The sequence below is a fragment of the Channa argus genome, chromosome 7 (assembly GCF_033026475.1).
Source record: "Channa argus isolate prfri chromosome 7, Channa argus male v1.0, whole genome shotgun sequence".
Classification (NCBI taxonomy): Eukaryota; Metazoa; Chordata; class Actinopteri; order Anabantiformes; family Channidae; genus Channa; species Channa argus.
This window is the reverse complement of record NC_090203.1, coordinates 181,669-208,180: the sequence shown is the minus strand read 5'-3', so window position 1 is coordinate 208,180 and position 26,512 is coordinate 181,669. Positions and strand designations below refer to the sequence as shown.

Genomic DNA, 26,512 nt, shown 5'->3' with positions numbered 1-26,512 from the left:
ATTTTTGCTTTTTCCTCTCTTTTAGTTACTTTGTTTCTGAACAAAGAACAAAGTTCACAAAACAAATTGAAGAGCAGTGACACTGTAGTGAATCTTCACATGTAAACATATAAATCCCTGTAGATGTGACTGAAGCAGGATAAACTTATGTTTGACACTTCACTGACAGAGAAAGTCTCAGCCTGTTTCTTAAGCTGTTGTATTAATGTCTATGTCCAGTCATCCTGCTGCAGGTGAAAGAATTCTGATCATCATGTTTCATGTTTGACTACAACAGCGGTTTATTTTTACGAAGGTGTGACACAAAGTCAAACATTTTCCCACAACAAACACTTAAAAACAGATAAAACCTTCATATAAAATGTGTAAAAACATCTCTGCAGAAACAGTAGTGCTGGTTGAAATCATATTGTTTCAGAGTCTGTGTCAGGATAAAACAGCTGCCGGACGGATTCTCTTTGGAATCAACACATTGTATTCAGTAAATAGCCTCATCCAAGTTGTCGTCACTGTCTCCTCCAAAGTCTTCTCCATTATCAAAGTAGGACATGATGTAGTCTGTCTCCTGAAGCAGAGAAAGCATCATCAATAACCAGATTATTAACTCCTGATAAAAATGAAATCCGGTAGCTAAACTGTTCTACACGATTCCTATGATAATCACCAATTTTATTTACTGTTACTAGTCTGTCCTTATTACATGTTAAGTACTACATTATCAAGCTTATTGGGTATTAATACCTGATTAATGACCCAATTATATTAGTGAGTTCCATAAGTATTTGGACAGAGACAGCATCATGAAGGCTCTGTTTAAAGTGCAGTTGCTATATGTGGAGCAGCTGATGTCTGAATAATTTTAAAATGTATAATTTCTGGAGTCCACCAGAAATTAAAGCTAAGTCAACACTTTAAACTTTAAATACAAATCCTGCCCCAACCTGCACTCTTTATTTTACCTGGATAAGGTGTGTTAAGTCATTCATAAGTCGGAAGATATCAATTCCCCCTGCACATCTATCAGTGGATGAATTGTAAACTTCAAATTTTGATGTTGATAATTTTTCAAAGATGTTCTATTCTTGTTTCACTGGATTTTACTCAAACAGATTGCAGTGTGATTAAAGTTTGCAGGAAATTGCTAATTGTGCAAATGATGCTTCTGCGCTTAGCGCAGATACAATCTGCCAACATGTAAGAAAAACAGACTTAATAACTCACTTGTTCCTCCAGCCATTCAGCGCCCTATGTTCATTACCACAGATTTGATTAAGTGTTACTGCTAAGTACACAATGATTTGTCCCTCTGGGACAATGAAGGATAATCTCAATCTAAATCTAAAATGGTACCTTCCAGCTTGTAATTAACTGAACACAGGTAATCAGCAGTGTGTAGTGTATGTACTGTATGCTCTTCAAAATAAAAGCCAGACACAAATCCTCCCACCTCCTCAAACTCTTCCTCGTCATACTCCTCCTCTCCTTCGGCTTCCTCTTCCTCTTGCTTCTTCTTCTCCTCTCCTTCCTCCTCCTCCTCCTCGCTTTGCTGCTCCTCCTTCTTCTCCAGACTCTGACACAGTTAAGGTGGAAATGTTTGTTAAGGTGGAAATTTATTACATTACAGGATGCAGTTTTTTTATGATGATGGTCTCACCTCCAGCTTCAGCAACACCTCTTCTTTTTCTTTGACTCTCTTCTTCTTCTGAGTCAATGGGACTTTGTTGGACCCTGTGAGCAAGAGGGAGACACCTACAGGACAAAAAAACCTTTTTCCATCTATTCTTTATCATCCCAGTATTTAGATTACAGTGAATTATTGTGTGTACTGACCTTCTCTGCAAGGCTTCTTCACATGGACTTTGAGCTCTCTGGGAAATCTCCTCCAGTCTGAAACAACACATTTCCACGCAGATGATAATAATGTCTCATTATAACATCTCTGTCCTGAGAACAAAACTACAGTAACAATAATAACACTGACTAACAACACTCGCCAGCTCCATCAGATAAACAATAATCAATATCAGCTGAGCACTGCGTCTCACCTGGACTCCAGTCCATCAGACGCTCACTCTGCTCACTGGTGTGGTATTTATCAGAGTACCGTGCCACATCTGCATAGAAAACACAGGACCAGACATTCACAATAAAACCATTGCCTGGAAAATGCATGAAGAGGGTCCTCATACATACAAAAAGACAGGTTTGTGTGTAGTGTGACCTCTGACCTCTGCGCGTAGCAGCTGGCTGAATGAAGGAGGGTAGACTCCTTATGGCTCCTCTGAACTCCTGTTTTAGAGCCAACATATACTCTGCCTCCTCCCCACCTGTCAGGGGGAGGGGCTTCTGCTCCATCACCTGAGCAAAACATACACCTAATGTTAGACTACAAGTCCCACAGTGCAATGATGTCCCAATCATCTCAGCGAGTTCAGGTCTTACAGGGTACAGAGGAGTGGGCTGCTGCATGGATGGAGGGAAACTGTCTCCTCTAGAAATACCGACTGAATCCACACTCAAACACATTGCCCTCCGACCACGACCTGCCATCGCTGCTGACCGGAGGTGAGTCTGGATCGTCATAGAAAATGCAGAAAAAAGAAACCACAGTTCACAGGTAAAAAGCACACCTGTGGCCTGGATTCATGACATGAGTTTGGAACAACGTTAGCAATGAACTAAAGCAGTTTCATTTGTTATTTAGACCAAATGCAAAAAATATGAACGTAACAAAGCAAAATGTTTTGGCCTGATTGTTTGATATACTAAATATTTTATATACAGATGCCAAGTAACTCAAAAATCACGGTTTTCATTTTATTTTATTGAACTGTTGAGTTTTAATCTTGAACTGTTTCGGAGTTGTGTTAGCCTTTGTTAGCATATATTAGCCCATGTTAGCATGTTTATCTACTGCCTCACCGTCAGTGCGTTTATGTACGTTTCTGCAGATGAAGCATGTTATTCTCTTTATATTTTCTCCTGGGACATTTAGCAGTTACCGCTTCTCCTTTGCTGAAAAGAAATCATGTTTGTTTACTGCTCCACCACCATTTTGTCGTGGGTCGTCTTCTTCTTCTTCTTCTTCTTCTTCTTCTTCTTCCTCTCGTGTAACATTTAGCTTAGTCTAACCACCGCCCCCTGCAGGTTTCAACCCTTAAGGTATCGCTGGATAACAGCGGTTTTATAAATTACATTTAGGTTTTGTTTTTTTGAGTGAGGTTATTTTGTGTTTCCAGCTGAGCAGATCGCAACCTGAGGGATCAGTTTATTAGGAACCCCTGTCCTGTATCATCAACCACATCATGTTCAGTTATCATGGAAGGGACAGTTTCATTTGTGTTGTTACACTGACAACAGGTTCTGTGATTTATCCTCTCAGATAAAGACTGGGATGGACAAAATACCAGAAACACCTCTCTGTGCTACAGGAGCAGAACCTTCATCTCAGCTCTCAAACTGTTCCATCCATCCTTACCCCCTCTCTCTTTTTACTCATCAGCTCCACATTGGCTTTAACAGTGAACCCCCCATCACCCCCCGGCGCCTCCTTCTGCACCCTCCCCTCCCCTGAGACCCCCTGTCTCTCCATCTGTCTGTCAGTGTGGGCTCAGTTTGAAGTAGGTCTTTAGAGGCTCAGCAGCTCAGAGCTTCATCACTAATCACAGCGAAGAGGAAAAGGAGGACACCTTTATTTTAATCCTTTTATTCTTATTAACATTCAAAGGTAACAGACGTTTGAGTCTGATGATTTGGATTTAGACGGAGACATGGAGGTGATGTGGAGCTGGATCAAATTGATGCTGCTTCTGCTGGGACTCTGCTCCTCAGGTCTGAACACATTTATCTTTTATTACTCATATTGAATCCACACAAAACACCAACAATCTGCTGTGAGCTGCAGATTCTCAGCTCAAAACCTGAACTGAATCCCGTGTGTGTGTGTGTGTGTGTGTGTGTGTGTGTGTGTGTGTGTGTGTGTGTGTGTTAGTGTGTGTGTGTGTGTTAGTGTGTGTGTGTGTGTTAGTGTGTGTGTGTGTGTTAGTGTGTGTGTGTGTGTTAGTGTGTGTGTGTGTTAGTGTGTGTACAGACTCTGCATATTCACCAGCTCATGTTCATACAGCACTCAGACTGTGTGTTTAACTCTCAAAGTCATTATGAGGAAGAGCTGGAATCAAGTTAGAGAGAAAACCCTCTTCAGTGCGTTTGTGTTTGATGTGATCATCCACACTGAGATGCTGCCGATTGTAACCTTAGACAAACTCGCAGACAAAAGAAAGACTCAATAGCAGAAACTGGTTGTTTGAAATTGTACAAACAGATTAAAGAGTTTTTTTTTCGGAGACTGAGGCAGGAAAAGAGGAAGAGGCATGGAGTTTCAGTTTTGACATGTTGGAATTGAGCTTGTTCAGATGGAGGAGATTAGTTCAGGGAAGTTTGTCTCAAAGAAATAAGAACACATTTACTGTTGGTTTAATTCATGTTGATGGGAGCACGGGGGTGGGGGGTGTAGCAGATGAGTCACTCTTCATGTTTCTTCTTGTTAATTATCTGATAAACAGGAGGTGACTCAGCAGCTTCTTAATTGATCCAATTAACTATTTAACTCCAGAGAATCATCTCTCCTGCTTTGGGGGCTGGGGGTTAGAAAAGGGGCCAGTTTCAGCTTTAGTTCTCACGCCTGAACCTTCTTCTTCATCATCACTTTGAACGTGAGTCGTGTTGCTGATGATGTTTTCTTCTGTTGTATATGCCTGGGGGTCTTTTTCTGATGTTGGGGTGGTTTGACTTCATCTGTGTGTGAGGGGAGTCATTGTCATAAAATTCGTGAAGTTCACGGTCAAAGTTGGGGGACAATAGGGGGGTGTAATCTTGAACTAAAACTCTCATGACCTTTAGGAGCTGAGGTCGCGGTCTGCAGAGGCCTTGGGGGTGGATGGGATGGGGGTGGAATTTAGGCATTTGGAGGGCAGGTCAGAGTGGGTGTGGGGGGGGTGTCTGTTCCAATTTGGTAATGAGGGCCCAGAGGGAAGGCACGTGGATCTAATCCTGGACCTACAGCCTGAGACACCTGTTCCATGATCATGTGATCTTAGATGTTATGGCCATCAATCTGTCCCTGTGCCCCTGTGGGTCCACTGTCAAAAGACGCAATCTGTCCCAGCAGTACAGCAGGGACAGAGTCCTTCACTACAAGCTGATTCACATCGGGGAGAACGACTGACAGGTGGAATGAGAAGCAAATCACAAGAAAACACACTACCAATATTAAAAGCCAGACAGTAAGCATAACCAAACTGGTATGAATTCTTTGGGTCCATCAGAACCATGTCGGGTCGGCTCAGCTTAGAGTGGGATCCGCTGAGTTGCGCGACCGTGGCTTAGTTCTGGTACCAGAGTGTGGATCATGATTAGACTAGGATAGAGTCAGTGTCCAGTGATTCATGGCTCAGTTGTGGATGATAAACGCTGATCAGGTCCAGAGATATGTGAAGACAAATGTGATGCCATCTTGGGGCTTTATTTAGTAAACTTCAAACATGTTTTTCGGGTGTAAAATGGCCGCATATATAGCGACATGCAGCTGGGAGGGACTGGAAAAGAAACCACTGACGTCAGGTGTTCCAGGTGGGGTCCAAATGACATGGTCACAGAGATAGGTGTCACTCATCCAAGTCATGAGCACACAGATGAAGCTTTCTACTGAAACTATGAATCTGGAACATCAGAAGGAACGAAGAACAAAACGTCTCAGACTTGAACAAACGAAGCAGCTGCAGGACGAGCAGGCTTTGTTTGCTGATTCTGGTTTTAGTGGTTCTGGGGGGGGGGAGGGGGTTATGTCTGGTCTGTTATGTCTGGTTCAGACTTCTGTTGTTGTTGTTGAAGGGTCTGAGGAGGTGTGGGGGTGGTCTGGTATCCTCCCACAGCAACCTCAGAGACCAGCTGGGACCCGGACAACGTAGGGAGGGGGTGTGGTGGGGGGAGCAGGGAGTGATAGAGCGAGGGGGGATCCTGGGAACATCACCTCAACCAAGTTCAAGTTGAGATGACGCGTTCATTGAGCCACTGAGTCAGGAAAGTTAAAGGTTTTTTTATGTTTTTTCTTTTTCTGTGTTCTGGCATTTTCCAGCTCAAAGCCGTTATATTGTCATATTTTTCACATTCATCCCCTTCACCCCTACCCTCACTGGTGCTGCAGCAAAAAGAAGAAGTTCCCATGTTCTTATTTTTTCCCTTTTGTTTCATCAGCTCATTTTCTGTCGCAACCAAGAATCCTGAACTTTGATTCTGTTTGTAAAATGTTCTTAAAAACTTGCTTATTGAATCCATACGTTTAGGAAACAAACATTGAATGCAGAAAATTCACACAAAAACACAAAGCATATGACCCAGATGTTTTTACTACTTCAATTTCTGGCGTTTCCTGTATGTCTTATACACAAAGCCTTTCAAAAGTTTAAGGTTGACCTGGAGCCTGATGACTTGATCTGTGAGTTATTGTGAGTAGGGACTGGACTCAGACTCTGGACTGTGATCTCTTATCCTGTTCAGGGTGAGAAGAGGGGTCCACCCACCTGATGATTCACTATCAGCTAATTAACCTAACATGCATGTTTTTGGACTGTAGGAGAAAACTGGGGGAAACCCATACAAGCATAGGGAGAACATGCAAACTCCACAAAGAAGGCTGCAGCCTGCAGGTGGAGATTCAAACCTTCTTACTGTGAGCAGCCGTGCTAACCAATCCACCACCGTTGCTGCCCACTTAAGAAACCATTTGATAAAGGTTTTTTCACTTTTAAACAGTTTTCCTTATTCTGATCTGAGGGTGTGAGGACAGGGGTGAGGGTCATTAGTGGACCTGAGCTTTAAATAAAAAAATACGAAACAGTTTGATTTAATATGAGTATAAGCAGAGTTTTAGACAAAATGTACTTTATTATACACTAAGTTACCTGTGTGTGAACCCTGAGGTTTTCCATGTTTATAATCACAGTCAATTTTTAATTAATGTGTTGTTGATCATCAACAGCTTTATCATCATCATCATCATCACCGCTTTCATCCTCCTCATCATCAGTGAGTATTTCATGTTCATGTGAGTATTTCCTCTTACTTTGAAGAGAACAATCAGACGCTCTGAATGAAGCAGAAACACGACGTAAACATATAAATACAGATAGTTAGATTAAACTTTCTGAGACTCGAATTCATTCACTGAATCAGACCGACTGAAATAAAACATTATCAAATGAAACATTCAGCCACTAACATCATCGCATCTCTGGTACTTCTCTGAATATCACACATCTATAATGATTCCTGTGTTTGTGCAGCTGTAGCTCAAACAGTTTTTCAATTCCTGCTAGTTCCAGGGAAATGTGAACCTTTTGTTTTTTCATCACCTATCTCCTTCTCAGGTGTGGGTGGAGCCTCAGAACTAGCGTTCATCAAAGAGCCAGGTGATATCATTGCTGTAAGGGACCGCCCCCTGATGCTGGACTGCAAGGTACAGGGGGAGGAGCCTATTTCCATCACCTGGAGACGAAATGGTGTTCCTGTGGTGACCGGTGTCAGGGCAACAGTGCTGGCTAATGGAACACTAGTCATCAGGAATTTCTCCAAGAGACGAGAACAGAATGAGACTGATGCAGGAGAGTACGACTGTGCCGCACAGAACCGTTATGGCATGCTGATCAGTCGCAAGGCCCGGGTCCAGCTTGCATGTGAGTCTCCCAGACCTGAAATAAAGTTAAAATGTTCAGAAACCATATAGGCAAACCTTCTTGTTGTGTACTGACCAACCTCCCCTTCTCCCCCCAGCCCTTCCCAAGTTCCTGTCTCATCCTGAGTCTGTGGCAGTGGACGAAGGGGGTGTGGCCAGACTCACCTGTCGGGTACATGGAATCCCAGAGGCCAATATTACCTGGCAAAGAGACCAACACCCACTGAGCACCGATGACCCTCGGTATGTTTCTAGCACGCATGTGTCCAACCTGTGTCGGATGCTTTGAGCCACACCTCATGGTCTTTGGGGTGGACCATCCTCAAAACTTAATCCGTCCTTACGGTGCATTTATGGTGTGTTTATTGTTTGTACAGGTACACTCTGCTTCCCAACGGCGTGCTCCAGATCACTGGCGTTCAACAGAAAGACAGCGGCTTGTTTCGCTGTGTCGCCTCAAATATCGCCAACACCCGGTACAGCCACAAAGCTCGGTTGTCCGTCACTGGTAAGACTGGACTAAGGGCAAAGAACACCCCCATAGAGCTTCATGTTTCCCTTGTAGACCCTTCAGGTCTTATATGGTTTCTGGTCTTTCCTGGTCCAGTTGCAGGGTCCAGGATCTACCGAGAGCCCGTCATCCTGTCCGGCCCTCAGAACCTCACCATCAACGTTCACCAAACTGCCATCCTGGAGTGCATCGCAACTGGAAACCCCCGCCCGATTGTGTCTTGGAGTCGTCTTGGTAACATCTCCCACAATAAACACCCACTCCCTCCCTAATCGTACCTGATATGTCCGACTCACCTTTCTGTGTTCCTGTCCCTCAGATGGCCGGTCCATTGGGGTGGAGGGGGTCCAGGTTCTGGGAACAGGGAACCTGATGATCTCTGATGCCACTCTGCAGCATTCAGGAGTTTATGTGTGTTCAGCAAACAGGCCAGGCAGCAGGTCTAGGAGAACTGCACTTGGACGCCTTGAAGTACAAGGTAACAGAACTGCAACATCTCACCAACACTAAAACATTAGATTTCGAACAGAGGCTCTGAGTCATGTAGAATATTCAGGACTCAGTTAAACAATACATACACTATATTGCCAAAAGTATTTGCTCACTTGCCTTTAGACCCATATGAACTTTAGTGACATCCCATTCTTAATCCATAGGGTTTAATATGACATCGGCCCACCCTTTGCAGCTATAACAGCTTCAACTCTTCTGGGAAGGCTTTCCACAAGGTTTAGGAGTGTGTTTATGAAATACATAATACACAGTGCTCGCAGTCTTCGCTCTAATTCATCCCAAAGGTGTTCTATCGGGTTGATGTCAGGACTCTGTGCAGGCCAGTCAAGTTCTTCCACACCAAACTCACTCATCCATGTCTTTATGGACCTTGCTTTGTGCACCTGAATTAATTTATTTCGGTGATTTATTTTGGCAATATAGTGTATTACTAAGAAAAGAACAGTTTATGGAAAACCCAGTTTATTAAAAAGGATTATAAACACCCAGGAAGTTTCTGTCATGAACATCTCAAACAATGCATGGGGTGAAGTCTGCTGTCTTTGTTACATTAAAACGTAGTTTAATGAGCCACAGTTTTTATTCAGCTAATCATTCAAGAATCAATCATTCACACACGCATGCGCGCACACACACACACACATATAAATAGATATCTCTTAGTATAAAAATCTTAGTAAAATAAATTCCTGTATGATGTGCTGAGGGGAAAATGTCTTTTGTAAGATGCAGAATGAGGAGATGAAGAAGATTGTCTTTAGTCCTGTCCACACAAGTTGAGAGTTACACACAAGTTGAGAGTCACACAATTTGAGATGAGTTGCTTATTTAGTCAAACCATCAGATTATGGGAGTGGAAGTGGCGGCTTCAACATCACTCTGAAGTAAAACATGATTTCCACAGGAATCAGCTGGATCAGATTTATGTGTTTGACTGTCAACACTTGTCAGGCTCTTCACCCGACCTCGGACCCCTAACCCATACAGAAATAGTAGAATTCCCTTCTCCCTTCTTTGCTTTGCTGGTGTTCCTTCTCCTCCTGTCACCTCCTTCTCCTTGTGCTCCCTTATCTATTTCTATCTCTTCTCCATCTTTCCAGAACCTTCTGTTTCCACTGAAAAAAACAAAATCTTCTTCTTTAATTCCATTTTAATTAATTCATCTTCATCATAACTTTGTAAAGATTGTGTGAAGATGCTTTGAGTGTGTTTGTTTTGTCTCCTCTTAATTCCAGCTGCAGCTCAGACAGAGGAGGTGACAGAGTGGGGAGGTGGGTTATAGGTCAGAGGTCAGGTCAGGTCATCAAACAGGCTCATTGTGCGTTTGTGTGGGAGCTTCATTAGAATATGGATTACCATGTGAAGAGTCCCACTTCACAATGAGGACTTTATCCTCCATCTGTCCCCGTCTGACTTACAAACACACATGAGGACCAAACATCATTTTGCTTTCTCCATCGTTTTAAATATTTTTAATTTTCCTTTATTTGCTCTGTCATTTTATTTTCTTTAATGGGACTTTATTTATCAACAGACACGTTCTAAATGATCTGATGATTGAAGTCATGAAAACTCTCACCAGCCTAAATTACACAAATCATTAATGTGTTTCTTGGAATCTTAGTGGAAAAAAAACGTTAAAGATTACCAATCCTTATTATAAATCAAATAAAACTTTTGGTTGAGATTGATTTTATTTTATGTGGATCATCAGTTTGTGAATCACTTCCGTTTGAACTTGATGGACAAAGTCAGAATAAGGTTAAAGTCAAAAGCTGAATATTTACATGGATTTTAATTAATTGTTGATTTAAAGACATCTCAGAAACACTTTAAAAGGATTAAAGCTTTTTAATAATATATAAAAATCAACATGCAGTTTGATGTTAATGGTCATTAACAGAAGTCTCTTAAACAATGATCTTTTTAATATTAATATTGACTCCTTTTTGGTTATTTATTTATTATTTATTGGTTATTGGAAATGTTCCCTACATATAGGGAAATAGTTGGAAAACCATACTACCCTGAAAAATACTTCTAAACAGCATTTTTGACATGAGAAAATTAAAAAACAAAATAAATAAGCTCATCAGCCATAATTTGATAATTAAATTTAAATAAAATTAAACTTAAAAACTATGATTGTTCGGTCATTTCCTTGAAAGCCTGTAACACACAAGTGAATTTAAATTTGGTTGAAATAAAACATGAATGAAAAAATCCAACGTCAAACTGACACTTTGTGGGTTCTGCTCTTGAACTTGACATGTATAAGTCTTTCTTTTTACAAATCAACTTTATTTCTCCCTTAATGACCACCCCCAGCTCTTATACTGATAAAAGGCTTATTCATCCCCACTCCTCTGACCTCTGACTCGCCCCATGAGTGTGTATATGGTCTCTGAGTTGCCATGGAGACGGACTGCATGGAGGCGAGACAGCACTTGTCTGTCTGATGAGAACAGACGGAGTGTGTGTGTGTGTGTGTGTGTGTGTGTGTGTGTGTGTGTGTGTGTGTGTGTGTGTGTGTGTGTGGTTATTTGTGTCACTCCCATATTATGTCCTACCTCCTATTCTGTTAATTAACAACTGTCTGCTTGTCCTGATTCTTTCTGACCTTGTTAGTATGTATGTAAAAAATGTAATGTAAAACTGTCAAAGGCTGTGTAAGTGATAAAGACTCTTGGTACAAGTCATATCTTTATTTCACTCTGCAGCCTGCGCAGACACTGTGTGTGACTTTACTCACAAAACACTGAACTTTTTTTTTTTCCATAGCAAAGGTAAACCAGACTCATTTAAAGGACATCTTCACTGACTTTGAATTTGCTTCTTTTGGTTATTTTACATGGACATACAAACCATTAAAATTCCCTCTGACTTCCCTATATCCGATTTTCTCCCTACTTCTAGCTGAAAAATCCCTCCAGATGACATCGCTTGGAGCAACCTTCAATTCAGATTATGTCATCTCATTGCTCTGTAGATTACTATGCAGGTTGCAATTATAGTCAACCTGCTTTTCCTGAGCTCCTCCAGACTACATAATCTGAACTCCTAATAATAAAAAACTCCTCCAAGTGAGCTAAAAAGGTTTTTTTTAGCTAGAAGCAGAGGGAACTTAAAAAGAATTGATACACATTTACACTAAACTAAAGCCAAAGGAAGAAAGTTATAAATTGATGAAGTTGCCCTTTAAACAGATTTGTTCTGACAGAGCAGCAGAACAGGTTTTAATTCAATTCAATTCAATTCAACTTTATTTATATAGTAATTCACAACATCTCAAATCATCTCAAGGCACTTTACAGAATAAAGTCAAGACTATAAAGATGTATAGAGAGAACCCAACAATTCCCCCTTGAGAAAGCCCTAGTCAACAGGGGAGAGGAAAAACTCCCTTTTAACGGAAGAAACCTCCAGCAGAACCATGCTATGGGTGGGCAGCCATCTGCCTTGACCGGCTGGGGTGAGTGGGACGTAGGGGGGACGTAGTAGGTCAGGTAGCTGCAAACTAGAAAACACACAGCTTCAAAGCCCGGGGACACCTGCAGAAAGGGACAGAGAGAGGGAGACAGAGTACAACAAACATAACTGCGGGTAAATAAAGACAAAACATTTATGTTATACAGTACTGACAATTGTGGGATGAGAGGACAGGAGAGACGGACAAGAGGAGGGGGGTCCCCAGCAGTCTAAACCTATAGCAGCATAACTATAACTAAGTATAAGCTTTATCAAAGAGGAAGATTTTAAGCCTAGACTTAAAAGTAGAGATGGTATCTGCTTCCTGAATCAGAACTGGGAGCTGGTTCCACAGGAGAGAAGCTTGATAGCTAAAGGCTCTGCCTCCCATTCTGGAAACCACAAGTAGGCCTGCATTCTGAGACTGAAGTGGTCTACTGAGTTGCTATGGTGCTATGAGGTCTTCTATATATGATGGAGCCTGACCATTCAGAGCTTTATATGTAAGAAGCAGGGTTTTAAATTCTATTCTAAATTTAATGGGAAGCCAATGGAGAGAAGATAGTGAAGTTGAAATATGATCTCTCTTGCTTATTCCAGTCAGCACTCTTGCTGCAGCATTTTGATTAATTGCAGCCTCTTTAGGGAGTTACTGGGACATCCTGAAAGTAGGGAATTGCAGTAGTCCAAGCTAGAAGTAACACATGCATGGAGTAGTTTTTCGATCACTTTGAGACAGGATGCTTTTGACAGGATGCTTTTGACAGCCTTCTTCCGTAGGTGGAAGAAGGCTTTTGCCTAAAGGAGACGTATATAAAGTAAAAAGTATTGGTCCTAACACAGAGCCTTGTTGAACTCCATAGCTAACCTTTGTGTGCATGGAGGGTTCATCATTAACATGAACAAATTGAAATCTATCAGATAGATAAGATTTAAACCAACCTAGTGCAGTTCCTTTAATCCCAATTTCATGTTCCAGTCTCTGTAATAAAATGTTGTGATCAATGGTATCGAATGCAGCACTAAGATGTAACAGAACAAGTATAGAGACTACCCCATTATCTGATGCCATGAGAAGATCGTTGGTGACTTTTACCAGTGATGTTTCTGTACTAAGTCTTTATACAAATAATTTCTGTAAAGGTGGTCACATAATTGTTTTGCGACTACTTTTCAAGGATTTTAGAAATCAAGGGGAGATTAGTTATTGGTCTGTAATTGGCTAAAACACCTGGGTCAAGACAGGGTTTTTTAAGTAGTGGTTTAATTACACCTTATAGGTGCAATTTATTATTATTACCTTATTACTACCTTATAGGCCTGTGGTACATATCCTGTTTCTAAAGATCGATTAATGATATCTAATACGAACTTATTTATTAAGGGTAAAGCTTCCTTGAGCAGTTTAGTAGGGTCTAGCAGACAGGTTGTTGGTTTAGATGAGATAATAATTGACGTTAGCTCAGCAAGATCTTTGGGTAAAAAACAGTCTAAGAGGGATTGGGGCCTTATTGATTATTCTAGCACTGTTGTACATGAGGATCTATCTATAATATTTGGGGGGAGGATCTGGTCAATTCTTTTTCTAATAGCTACAATTTTATTTATAAAGAAAGTCATGAAGTCATTGCTGCTTAGAGTTAAGGGAATACTAGGCTCAACAGAACTATGGCTCTTATTCAGCCTGGGCAGAGTGCTGAACAGAAACCGGGGGTTGTTCTTGTTTTCTTCTATTAATAATGAATAATATGTTGTTCTGGCATCACGGAGAGATTTTTAAACTATTTTTCCAGGCTAAATGAGATTCTTCTAAATTTCTGGAACGCCACTTCCTTTCTAACTTTCGTGTTGCCTGTTTTAAGTTGCATGTTTGCGGACTATACCATGGAGCCTCTTCTGGTTTACTGCCTTTCTTTTTCAGAGGGGCAACACTATCGACTATTGAACGTATTGAGGCTGCAGAATTGTCAACAAGATAATCAACTTGTGCAGGAGTAACATTAAGGTGGCTACTTTCCATTGTATTAACATATGGTGAAGCAAATGATGAAAGAATCATTTCTTTAAATTTGTTCACAGCTTTTCCACTTAAGCATCTGCTATAGTGGATTTTTTTCCCCAACTGCTGTATAGTCCTTTATTGTAAATCCAAATGTTATTAGAAAATGGTCAGACAGAAGCGAGTTATGAGGAAATATTGTTAAATTATCAGTTTCAATTCCTTACGTAAGGACAAGGTCTAAGCTGTGACTAAAACAGTGAGTGGGTTTATTTACATTTTGGTAAAAACCAATTGAATCTAATAATGAATTAAACGAAGTGCTGAGGCAGTTACTGTCAGCATCTACATATATGTTAAAGTCACCCACTATGATGATGTTATCTGTACTAAGCGCTAAATGAGAAAGTCGGAAAATTCTATCAAAAACTGAATAAGGGACTGGAGGATGGTACACGATAACAAATAATAGTGGTTTTTGAGTTTTCCAGTTTGGGTGTGAAAGGTTCTCAAATGAGTTATAACTATGTTTAGGTCTAGGATTTATTGGTAAGCTTGAGTGAAAAATTGCTGCTATTCCATTCATCTCCCTAGAGTGCCATTTGATTCAGTTGCTGACAGAAGGACAAGGGGGAGTCTAAACTACGTGAACAAATGAGGAAAAGTTACTTGGACTTTGATCGAACTGATTCTCAGGAGTGTGGCCATAGATTTATGAGAGCAGAGCTTTTCCCTTCAGCGTAAAGAAGAAAAATTGTGTTTAATTTCTCTCAGAGCAACTCATATTTACAAGTTCAGATGCTGGGAGATTAAATGCTGACATTCCCATTTTCTGTGTCCCTGCAGCTCCTCCAGAGTTCATGCAGTTGCCCCAGTCTGTTTCCAGACCAGCAGGAAGCAGCGCAGTATTCAGCTGCATGGCGTCCGGTGTTCCCGAGCCACACCTCATCTGGCTGAAGAATGGCAAACTGCTAACACCCAGCAGCAATGTCAAACTCGCCAATGGCAACACGTAAGAACACAGATGCAGTTTGTTCATCTGAAAAAGTAAAACTGAATAAAACAACTTCCATAAAGTCAGAATGAGAATTTATCAGATTTAAACATAGTACCAACTTTAACTGAATACATTTAGTAATACATCTCCACCCTGCATTAACAGCAAAGTAAATTTAAAGCTGGTTTAAACTGGTCCAAATGTTTAAAGAAATAAGAAGAGGTCTATTCCCATATAGCTGATCCTGATGGAGACAGTCTGAGAAAGTTCTGAGAAAATTTATTTCTGTCTGTTTCTGAGTATTTGGATGTGGTAGAAAGAAACTAAGTATCTTATTTCTGTGTTCCCCCTGCAGGACACTCGCCATTACTCGCATTACCACTGAGGACGAGGCCATTTATCAGTGCATTGGTGAGAACAGTGCTGGCACCAACCAAGCCAGCGCTCGTCTCGCCATCAGCCAGGGGCCAGAACTGCCTGAAGCCCCCTCCGGTCTCAAAGCCATGGCACTCAGCTCGGGCAGCCTCCAGCTCACTTGGGATCAGCCGGCTGAGCACGTCAGTAGGCAGATCATTGGATACGTCCTGCACATCAGACGTCTGGGAGGTGAGGTTTACAGCTATACAGAAAATCTGTCCCTTTACTGGAGACATTACTGAGCATTTAACCCTGTGGGGAACAGGGGGCAACTGGGTATTTAGCAGAGTGTCTTGCTCAAGGACACACCTGGTACATGGGGTGGGATTTAATCCTGCAGACTTCTGCACACCGGCCTGATGATCTACCCATTGAGCCTCAGTCCTCCTGCACCATTTCGTGATGCCAATGTGTCTATTTTTTTTTCAGAGACTATTGAATCTTGTAAAACACAGACACCAGACCTGCAGGAACCAACTTTCATACCAAACGTTTTAAGATAACTTATTTTATGCACATTACACATGTGCAGTGTTCCCTACACAAAAGTAAAAGTTATGACATAGCAAAAAAAAAAAAATCACGTTTCTTCATTCATTCAAGTTTCTCCGAGGTATAAACAAATGTAGTAAAACAAGAGATGATCGTTGATGTTTTGGTTGTTGAGCTTTACGTCCTTCTTCTTAGAGTTCATGACTCAAACTTCAGAGAATCACTGAAAATGTTCTCAGGTCTAGTTTCTCTGATCTTTAATCTTTATCCTGCCCAGAGCCAGACAGTGCAGAGCTGCAGGAGGCCGTCAGTAAAACCACCTTTAAACACGACTTCAACAACCTGGAGGCAGCCACCACCTACTCCATTTACCTGAGGGCATACTCTGCTCTGGGGGGCAGCCAGCAGTCCAGCACCATCACTGCCACCACCCTGGGAGGAGGTAAGACAGAGTGAAGAGCAGGATTCAGCTTTGAACTGAGACGTCCAGATTTAAGTCATAAGAAACTGTTTGATGTCAGGAAATGTTACAGCTAATATTTCACTTTGCTTTAAAAGAAAAAAGATTCACATTAAAAAGAAATTTCCCTTCAGTTTAAGCATTTTCAGGTAATTGTTGAGTACTTGTACTACCTGAGTACTGTGTATTTCTACCACCACTGTGATGTTTACCATTATCTCCCCATCTGTCCAACAGTTCCCAGTGTTCCCAGTTTCTTCACTAAAGTCCTCAACAAGACGACCATGCAGGTGTACTGGGAGCTGACCAATAAGCCAGGGAAACTGGAGGGCTTCAGATTGGAGTATCGTGGGGTTTCAAACCCAAACATCCAGGGGCACGAGACCTTCCCAGCACACATCAACACCCACACCATCTCCCACCTTGGTCAGTTATACAGGGAGTACCAGTTTCAGCAAAGCTGGGAGCAGATTAGGGCATTAACGCCACAAATGCTAAAAGTTTCCCACTGCTTCCAGTCTTTGTGCTAAACTGGAAAAATTAAAAAAATGTTACACCTGCAAAATAAGTGCTTACATTTTCAAGTGCAACTTTATGTTATTTACACATGTTATTTTCACAGTTATTTATTGTTTTGAGCCTCTATTTTAGAGTTAAAGAGAACACAGATTAATAAGAAATAATAATATAAAAATATGTTCATGTTTTGGGTTTGGTGCAGAGCCGGCAGCCGTTTATGAGATCCAGTTGGTGGCCTTTAATGGAAATGGAGACAGTCCGTCAAACCGCCGCCTTGTGTCTCTGGAACAGGGAGGAAACTCTGCTTCAGGTAGGAAGCCCTCTGACAACTGACACTTGACTTCTGTCTAAGCCCCAACCTCTGACCCCTGACCTTCTGTGTGTCTCAGTTGGGCCGAGCTGTAACTGTGAACACTCTGATAGTTCGGTGTCAACACTGCTGATTGGAGTCCACAGCGGCTTTGCGTGTGTCCTCTGCTGCCTGCTTTTTGTGCTGCTAGGGTACAGACGCAGGTAAGACCTTCACCATCCTCACTTTCTCATCATCTTCATCATCATTGTCTAATGCTGCTTTGTTATCAGTTTGTTCTGCAGGAAACAAGAGAGCTGGGAGACCTCTCTCACCCTGAGAGGACCTAAAAATTACACACCGGAGAGCATTGAACTCAGCCAGGTAACACACCTGAAGCTCAGTGTCCAGCTCCAGTGAAGACCAGATTAATGTCCTCTGAATTTTGATACCTACTATAATTGTTGACAGTGGTAATTATAAAGAAGGTTAACGAACAACTTAATTATGACGTTTGATCCATGGTAACCACACTGTGCCATGACAATAACAAGTAAATGATTCAGAGTCCTTCGAAACTTCTGTTTATTTAAAACATTATGACATGAACGGTTTTGATGAAAGGGCTCTCCTGTCTGCTCTGTCCACAGAGATGTGACTCCGCTCCTGCTCCACTGATGGTCATGGCTGAACCAACTCCACCTGTCCAGCTTGGCAAAGGCTCCACCAGTACCACCTCCTTCTCCTTACCTTCCCCCTCCACCTGAGCGCCAGCCTGTGTCACCTCCTCTGCTCCTGACTGCCTTACAGTCGCTGCAGCCACTACGAACCACTAAGATTAGAGTTACAGATTATTGAGTTAATGAGAGGAGCATCCACATAGCATCTGACACCAAGGAGACCCAAAAGTTAGCACCACAAAACCCTCCACAGAGTTCAGATGTCCACTTGCTGCAATTCCAATTCATGATGAGACTGAAACCAAAGCTGAAATCTTCTGATCTTTGAAACCAGAGTTTATTAGAAACTGCTCTGGTCATTTCCTTTGGTGTCAGATGCTGACAGCTTTAGCAGTTTTCTGCTAAACCAAAATATTTTATTCAGTTTGAGTTTGTCACCAATGGTGCCAGGTTTGTTGAAATGATGATGACGAAGCCTTCCACCAGTCTGACCAGAGATCGGGTTTTCAGAGCACCCACCTGAGCTGTTGGTTCACATGTGAGGTGGCCTGAACCCCAAAGCCAAAGGGATTTTTAGTTTCTCTGGTCAGCAGGTGCTAGTAGAGGAAGCCTTCTGTCGTCTTGTTTTAGCCTTTAAGGCCCAATCCCAATTCCTGCTTGGCTCACGTTCAGGGGTGTGTAGGGGAGTCCCAATTCACTTTAGCAGCCAGGGGCTAGGATGAAGTGGGGTAAAGTAGTAGGTGTATGTAGGCCTTCAAATAGAGGATTTTCAGGGGTAGACTGAGAGTTTTTAGGCTTAGGAATAAATGTCTGTATTTCTCCATATTTCTCTCAATTACCCTAGTTTAATGTTGTTTCTTGTTTTAAGTCCCTTTTCTGAACAAATTCACACAAAAATTGCTATTATTAATTCACCTGATGTCAATACAGCAGTTACGAAACTAGCATCTAATGGTAACTAATAAAATAAGTGTTAGTGTAAGACAGTCCTGCCTCTTCACATTCATATTTTAATGTTATATTGAATTTAATCAGTTTTTTTATTGCCTTTTGCCACTAGAAAGCAGTACGGGCCGATTTGCTCCCACCTCCAGTAACATTGGCATGCATAGATTAAAAACGTGAACAGTGTCACAAACGTGTCCCTATGTATGGGACTCATCAGAAAGTGAGACGACCCATTTGGCTCTGACGATATTTAGGGTTCATAGGGAACTTATTCAACCACTCGAAACAAAGGCACACTTGAAAAGAAGGGGCAACTATAAACTATAAACTATAAATTGGGATTGGGCCTTAGTGTTTGGCTGAGTTCAGGATGTAGAGGAGGCTGACAGTCAGCTGGGTATCTCCCGCTCCCTTCCTCTCCTATGAATTCTTCATAAAACTACCTCCAAAGACAGCTACTATGGGCTTGGTGCCAAATGCCTGAACCTCCAGCTGCTGGTCAAGCTAACCTCAAAACCAAAAGGCTCCTTCAGGGCCCCTTTGCCATTTTTTTTTTTTACTTTTTTGTACCAATGCTCAAGTCCTGTGCCTGATCGTCACCAAGAAGATAGACCTGTCTGTCGTAGCTGTCTTCAAAGAGAAGCTGACAGAAGATAAATGGTCTAAACTCTCTTTACTTTGACTCTTGACTGGCACTACCTGTCTAACTTCAAAAACTTCCTCCAGTTCTGTTTCACAGACCCAAGAACCTATTCACTTTACCCCATACGTGATCTTCAGCTGCAAACCAACCAAAACAGGATCTGGTAGTGTAGCATTTAAAGTACAAAAATCTTCTACAGAATATAGATTAAAGGATCTTAAAAGCTTGTGGAGTTTGTAGGTTTCTAGAGTCAACTTCAAAGTTTCCACAGCATAGAAACCTGCTCCTAGATCTGAGTAATCTGCTCTAATTCAGCATCTCGAGTCCAACAATAGACCTTAGTTTTTAACTTCAGTAGTCCAAAAATTAGCTTTAGATCCTAGCTTCAAGATGCCAGCCTCTTGCAGCAGATATTAAATTGCCAAGTACAAAACCTTTAACAGTCCAGAAACCTGCTTCAGACCTTCATGAAAAGAAGAACCAGCAAAAGATACTCTAGATGTCAGCTTTTTGGGTACAATAATCTACTGGGGGTCTTCTAGAGCATGGATTCCCAACCCTGCTTGTTTTACAATGTACCCATTGCTAATTACCTGTATCAGGTTTGTTCGGTTAATCAGTTTGAATATACTACATTGCTTTGTGCTTCCCCAATCCACCTCATCTGAGATGATATCTTTCAGCTTCTGACTGACTGAGCACACCTGATCCAGGTCATTAGCAGTGGGTAGTGCAGAGATACACTACTATCAGGGCAGGGATAAGAACGATGGTTACGTATTGTAACCCCAGATTCCATGACTATGTTGCGCAGCCCTCTGGCTGTAGCATAATGAACCGATCCCTGCGCGCTAACGCCAACTGAAGTCCCTCTGAGCAGTGCCACAGAGGAAGCTATTCCCCTAGTGGAGTGTGCACCGATGCCCTCTGGTGGCTGGGCCCCAGAGGATTTGTATGCTTGAAAAATGGCTTCACACAGCCAGTGGGACAGGTGCTGAGCGGAAAGAGGAAGCCCGGCAGAGCCTTCCCTGTAGTGCACAAAAAGGCGCTCGGAACGGCGTATAGACCTGTGTTTCAAATAGATCTGTGTTTCACATTGTAGGACAAAGCACGCACTGGGAACAGCGGATGAGAGGAGGCGTGCTCCTCAGAAGTGTGAGGAGGTGTGCAGAAACGTTCCAAGGTTATGACTCTCGACCTAAAAGAACTAGAAATGCACTTGGGCATGAAAGCAGGATTAGGTCTGAGAACAGCCAGACTGAGATCCCCACGAATTGAGAGACACTCCGGGGAGACTGAAAGGGCAGAGAGGTCACTCACTCTCTTCATGGTTCCATGACAGGAGCATGAGGGGAACCTGGTCCAGTGGCTCAAATGGGGAAGCCGGCAAGGCACAGAGGACCAGAGAAAGATCCCAAGGGAGGGCCAGGGGGCAAAAAAGGGGCCGCTGCCGCCTCACACCCTTAAGAAACGTTTTAGCAGGGGGGGACTGAAAACAGACCTGTCTGCAAATCCCTCATGACATGAGGAGATCACCAGCGGCATAGGTCTTCACAGTGCTGAGTGCTGATAAGCCTCTGTCCACGAGGGCCTGAAGAAAAGACAGAACCTGAGGAAGAGGGCATGAAGGGGCAGGCACGCCCCTTCTAAGATGACCACTTTGCTACATTGGAGGAAGTGGTGGATGCATCCGCCCCAAGGGGGTGGAAATCTCGAGCTCGAGCTTTCTGTGTTGCATGGCGAAAGGAATGTGAAAATATGCTTCCTTTAGGTCCACCGAGGATAGCCAGTCCGCACACTCTGGAGAACCGAGGCCGTCGTTAACATATGGAAGCGGTGGACCACCATGAAGTGATTCAGAAAAGATAGATCCAAAATTGGTCTAATTTCCCCAGACTTCATGGGAACCAGGAAGTAGCGAGGCTAAAAACCCTGGTTTTCCTCCATCGGCAGGATCACGCTGATGGCCCTTTCCCACAGGAGATCGGACAGTTCTGACGAAAGAGCTTTCATCTGGGCTGGGGATGAATGCCGGGTTTCCAGGATCCCCTCGAAGCTCGGCGGGGGTGTTGCAATCTGGAGAGAATAACCCTTCCGTATTATTCTGTCCATCCATATGTCCAACACAGTTGCCTCCACTGATGGTAACGTTCCGAAAACGGGTGTGACAGCGGACGGCGTTCGTCTGCTATAGTGGCAGCTAGCCAACGTTCGGCCCTTTCCGCTACTGCTCGGGGAATTGGGGCCTGGGCAGCCCATGGGGGGGCCCTATGCAAAAGGGACGCTGGGAGGACGGGAGGGGGTGGTTTTCCATTGGGGAAGCCCCAGCCGTAGCCGAACAGCTAGGCGGGCACGCCCCGGAGGGCTCGTAAGCTGGTGTGGAATGTTCCCCCACCGCTAGCAAGTGTGCCAGCAGGGAGGGACGTTGTATGGAGCTCAAGAGAGAAAGTGTGCTGCTTAGCAGGAACTAGCCGGATCATAAAGTTAGCACGGCGGCTAACATTGAGCGGGCTGTGAGTGGGAGACATGTTGGACACAGACACTGCTGGGTGTGAAAACCCTGGGGTATTCTGGTTATAGGAAGCTTTGCCCTCTAGGAGATGTTCAGTTTTATTGTAAAAACAAACAGAACAACCACATTTAGAACAAAGAACAATTAAATCACACCTCTCCCCCCCCAACCTGTCAGAATCTCCTCTGCTTCCGGGGAGGCTCCGCCGGAGGGCGAGACCATAAAAAAGCCAACTTGCGAGGCTTGGCAAGTCTGCGATGTGATGCTGCTGCCTGGGGGGGCAGGTGGAGGAGGTAGAGAAGCGGCCGCCGCTGATGAAGTTGGTTGTGAGAAAAATCACGGCGGAGTGGGAGGGAGCCATGACATGGTGGTGAATTTTCTCCGATTCTTCTGAAGCCGTCTGCATCTCTTTAACGAGGTGCTGAAAGTGGGGACCAAACAGACCATCAGGGCTGATGGGTCCCTCCAGTATATCCTTCCTGACGGCCTCTGGGAAGGAGGAAAGATGAAGCCAGACATTCCTCGCGATCATAGTTTGCCATGCCGAGAAGCGCGCCATAGCGATCGCTATTGGGGTACTCATGGCGAGGATGGTGCTGGAAAACTTGCTGATATCTTCGGCGTATTTGCCGGGAAGAGCATCAGGTAGCAGTGTTAGCTTGGAGACAACGTTAGCTAAAACGAAGATGTTATTAGCTGCCAACTGAAAAGTGAACTGATGTGAGCGGTCAGTGACACGGGCCCTCAAGGCATCCTTAGGAGAGGGTGGAGCGGGGCGTTGGCCGGCTCTGAGGTTACACCAAAGCCATTGTCATTAAGACCTTTCACCTTAGTGATAGGAGCAAAGGTGGAAACTGGAGCTTTTAGTTTCGCTAGCACATTGGCAGATCCGTGCATGTAGGCGGCTAATGTAGGGAATAGCGGCCAGGTAGGGACAGGCTGGGATGCTCGCCCCGGGTTATAGCGGCCAAAGGCGGCTTCCTGGAGTGGCAACGCGGCATCCTCTGGCGCAGAAAGATCATCACGGGCTCTGCCGATCTTAATGATGTCTCAAAGCTCTTGCAAAAGCTGGACAATGGTGGGGACCAGCGTATATGATTCAGAGCTACGGCGTAGAGGGTAGCTCGGAGGGCGCTGCTCCAGCCCCGCAGGTGGGAGAGGGGGGAGCTGGGGGGAGCTGGGGGGAGCCTGAATGGGAGCCGTGATATGCGGAGGCGGAGTCGTCCGACCCAGGCTCCTATAGATGTTGCTCAGTAATGTCAAGAACATTATTCAGAACCCAATACTGCTCCGGGGCTTCAAATAAAAAATCAGTCTGGGAGTGTAGGGTGTCCTCAGGGAGAACCCTGCAGAACATGCAGGAAGCCCACTCGTGAGAGCGAGGCCCGTGTGTTCTGTCCCCAAGCAGTCAAGGCAGCGGGGGTAAAGGTCACCGGGTTCGATGTAGCCAACGTGACAAGAGCCGCAGATCCTGACCCCGCCTTTCTTAGCTTTGCTCCCGCCGTCGTCATCGCCACCCGAGGTGCTGCTGCTGCTTCGTTCTTTATGGGACATATTTGCACTTTAGAAAGAATTGCTCTTTAGTTGGCACAAGGCTAAAAGAAAATTAGGGAAGAAGTGCTACAGTCGCTGCTCTCTTATGGTGTGATTGCGAACGTAATTGAGCGCACCATGGGAGTGATAAAGTAACACTGGCAGGTGTGGTCTATACTGCTTCAGTTGGCGTGGGCGCGCAGGTAAATGGTAAATGGTAAATGGTAAATAGTCGCTTATATAGCGCTTTTATCCAAAGCGCTTTACAATGCTGCTTCCCAATAACCCATTCACACACACACACACACACTCACACACCAATGGCGGTGGCTGCCATGCAAAGTGCTCACCCACCGGGAGCAACTTGGGGTTCAATGTCTTGCCCAAGGACACTTCGACTTGTAGCCAGGAGCGGGGATTGAACCATTGACCCTGTGTCAATGGTCAATTGCATTACCAACTGAGCTACAGCCGCAGGGATTGGTTCATTATGCTACAGCCAGAGGGCAAGCAACATAGGAAATAGAATCTGTGTTTTAGAGTCTGATTAATTAATAGTAATTTACCACAAAATGATTTCAAAAGTAACTACTCACTAAATTTGGAAATTTATTATGTTTTCATCTGATGTGAAGATGTGTTAGAGGTGTTAGATTCTAGCGCTACATTCTAGATATCCATGTGTATTTTTGACCCTTAACACTCCAGGGACCTAACCCAGGCTTCTATAGCAGAGGCTGTAGTCAGTCGTCGGGTCTTTAACAGTCCAGAAACCAGCTCCAACAGGTGAAACAAGAAAGTTTAGACACTGTGGACATCCTGCCTGCAGTTGTCTGCTGCCTTGTCAGCCATATTTAACATGACCTCTGATGTTTTTAATGTCTTTTTTGTAGATGAACAGCATGTAGCAGCTTTCTGTAGAGTTTCAGGCAAACTTCCAAATATTCTTTAAAAAGCAGCTAACCAATGTCCAAAGAAGTTTTTCACCATTCCTTCATGTTCCTAGGAACAAACAACCCTAAAGAAATATTTGCTGACACATTTTATATTTTAGATTTTCATGTTGGGAAAGGCAAAATTATATTTTCATATACTATAACCTAAGGAGCTCTGTGTATCAGGATGAGTTTAAACAGCCAAATAATTAGATAGAAACACTGTGACCAAAAGCTCACTTACTATTCTGAAGTATAATGCAGTTGTTTGTGTTATGAGCCACAGAGAATCTGTGTGTACAGTTTGTGGTAGAATGTCTTTACAGCTTTTTTCTCTGATTCTGACAGTGACCTCAAGACATGAGACCTTGAGGACCCAAAAGGCGCTGGGAGTGGGATGTTAAAATAAAAGTCTCCCAGACTTTTATTGATCTGATTAAAATCTTTAGACTTTATGAACTAAATGTTTTTTTAAACTTCTCTGTTGGATTTAAAAACTAATTTTGCTGCCACAATCTGGGAAGATGATCATGTCAACAACAGGTCACGGTTGTTATATTGCAGTGGCTTGAATCACTTAAAAGTACACTTAGTTACGTCAACTTAAAATTTATGTCTCATTTCTTTGAATCTCACTGAGTCATGGTGAGTTTCTTCAGTAAGCCTTGGAAGCTTGACCTAGTCGCAGAAAGTCACCTCCAGTCACAGTATAAGTTCTGATTTTGACTCACTTAAATGAAACTCAGAAACTTTAGTCTCAAGTCATGTAGTGTAACATCGGGTAACCTGGGATTTCGGGCAAATTGAGCCAAATTTAATTTTCCATCTTTTGCTTTTAAAATATGAGTAGCCGATCACCACACACATTATCATAGCAAATCACAGGAGTCAAGTCTTACTAAAACACAGTCATGGTATGTCCCACATTAGGTTTGTCGCTCAGATTGGGTTTCATGTCATTCCAAGTTTCACATCATGTCGAGTACCCTCTAAGTCACGTGTAAACTTCTCAGACTGTCCTCAGGGTCAAAGGTCATGCCAGGTGAGATCTGCTTGCTTTTTTGTCTGCTCTAAAAGGAGCCCAGTGTCTATTAAAACCAGAACCAAGTGAAATGTTTGTAATAATTTTGGCTGTTCTAATTTTAGTTCATTCTCATTTTTTTGCTCCCATTTGGCAGTGACGAGGAAATTCTGCCAAAATATAAACCATTTTTATTGATTATTGCTAATAATATTATATGTATTACCATTTTACCTCTAGTTTCCTGTTTTTTATATTGATTTACCATTTCTGATTACATTTATTGGTAGTTGAATGATGTTAAAATTTAGGATTTGAGAAATGTGTTGAAGGTAGAGAGGGATTCATCTCCATTCTTAAGTTGTATTTTTAAAATGGACATTAGCCATAACAAGCCATACATGTGACTTCTCAGCTATATTCTACACAGTTGATCTCTGTGCCTCTTCCTGCCTCGTGCTGTCCACACACTGTAGAAATTAAAAAAAAGACATAGAAATTTTATTGACCGAAGGCTAGAACCAATGAGAAAAGTGATGCTTTAATATTACTGATTTCTTTTCTCTCCAAACATTTTATTTTGGTTAGTGTCATAAAAAATATGAAAAGCTTGTTAAGCTTTAAACAGAACAGATGGAGATGAAGGAAACAGCAAATTTTCAGAGTTAAGTTTATTTAATTTTAAGTTTGGTTGGAACCATCAGTTTTACACTTATATCCTTTTATATTTGAAAAGTGGAATTTTTGTAACATGTTTCTCCATTTGAAGAGTTTACTTTTCTTGTCCCTGATGTTTCAACACATGCAGACCAAATAAAGCTGAAGTAAAAAACTTGTAATTTTTTC

At 42.9% G+C, this 26,512-nt stretch overlaps 2 protein-coding genes across 12 annotated transcripts; one reads left to right on the top strand and one right to left on the bottom strand.

Annotated features, from left to right (window-relative positions):
- Positions 1-256: 256 nt before the first annotated feature.
- On the bottom strand, positions 257-3,099 carry polr3glb (RNA polymerase III subunit GL b). 3 transcript variants are annotated; one of them, XM_067509106.1, is made up of 8 exons: positions 2,923-3,099; positions 2,443-2,637; positions 2,229-2,358; positions 2,046-2,114; positions 1,831-1,887; positions 1,655-1,728; positions 1,448-1,570; positions 257-565 (listed from the first exon to the last, which is right to left on the bottom strand). In XM_067509106.1, exons 2-8 carry the CDS (start codon positions 2,581-2,583, stop codon positions 479-481), a joined length of 681 nt encoding a protein of 226 aa, XP_067365207.1. In that variant the 5' UTR covers positions 2,584-2,637; positions 2,923-3,099; the 3' UTR covers positions 257-478. The 3 variants fall into 3 exon arrangements, with proteins under 3 accessions (XP_067365207.1, XP_067365206.1, XP_067365208.1); XM_067509105.1 differs by having other exon boundaries at positions 1,655-1,749; positions 2,923-3,097; XM_067509107.1 differs by lacking the exon at positions 2,923-3,099 and having other exon boundaries at positions 1,655-1,749; positions 2,443-2,565.
- Positions 2,427-26,505, top strand: LOC137129803 (immunoglobulin superfamily DCC subclass member 3-like). 9 transcript variants are annotated; one of them, XM_067509092.1, is made up of 17 exons: positions 2,430-2,565; positions 3,503-3,620; positions 3,728-3,831; positions 7,037-7,102; positions 7,425-7,730; positions 7,828-7,972; positions 8,107-8,237; positions 8,337-8,474; positions 8,560-8,718; positions 15,067-15,232; positions 15,573-15,823; positions 16,404-16,568; positions 16,824-17,012; positions 17,308-17,415; positions 17,495-17,618; positions 17,688-17,778; positions 18,045-26,505. In XM_067509092.1, the coding sequence occupies exons 3-17, from the start codon at positions 3,771-3,773 to the stop codon at positions 18,159-18,161; spliced, it is 2,217 nt and encodes a 738-aa protein (XP_067365193.1). In that variant the 5' UTR covers positions 2,430-2,565; positions 3,503-3,620; positions 3,728-3,770; the 3' UTR covers positions 18,162-26,505. The 9 variants fall into 9 exon arrangements, with proteins under 9 accessions (XP_067365194.1, XP_067365197.1, XP_067365193.1 ...); XM_067509091.1 differs by having other exon boundaries at positions 2,479-2,617; XM_067509093.1 differs by lacking the exon at positions 3,503-3,620 and having other exon boundaries at positions 2,427-2,565.
- Positions 26,506-26,512: the final 7 nt, after the last annotated feature.

Bases quoted from the DNA above. Each gene is read 5' to 3' on its own strand.
- LOC137129803 (XM_067509093.1), top strand. From the start codon at position 3,771: ATGGAGGTGATGTGGAGCTGGATCAAATTGATGCTGCTTCTGCTGGGA. The intron at 7,973-8,106 runs GTATGTTTCTAG...TTGTTTGTACAG, and splicing joins CTGAGCACCGATGACCCTCG to GTACACTCTGCTTCCCAACG. The intron at 17,013-17,307 runs GTCAGTTATACA...GGTTTGGTGCAG, and splicing joins CCACACCATCTCCCACCTTG to AGCCGGCAGCCGTTTATGAG.
- polr3glb (XM_067509105.1), bottom strand. From the start codon at position 2,583: ATGACGATCCAGACTCACCTCCGGTCAGCAGCGATGGCAGGTCGTGGT. The intron at 2,115-2,228 runs GTCAGAGGTCAC...TTTTCTATGCAG, and splicing joins GCCAGCTGCTACGCGCAGAG to ATGTGGCACGGTACTCTGAT. The intron at 1,888-2,045 runs GTGAGACGCAGT...GTGTTGTTTCAG, and splicing joins TCTGATGGACTGGAGTCCAG to ACTGGAGGAGATTTCCCAGA.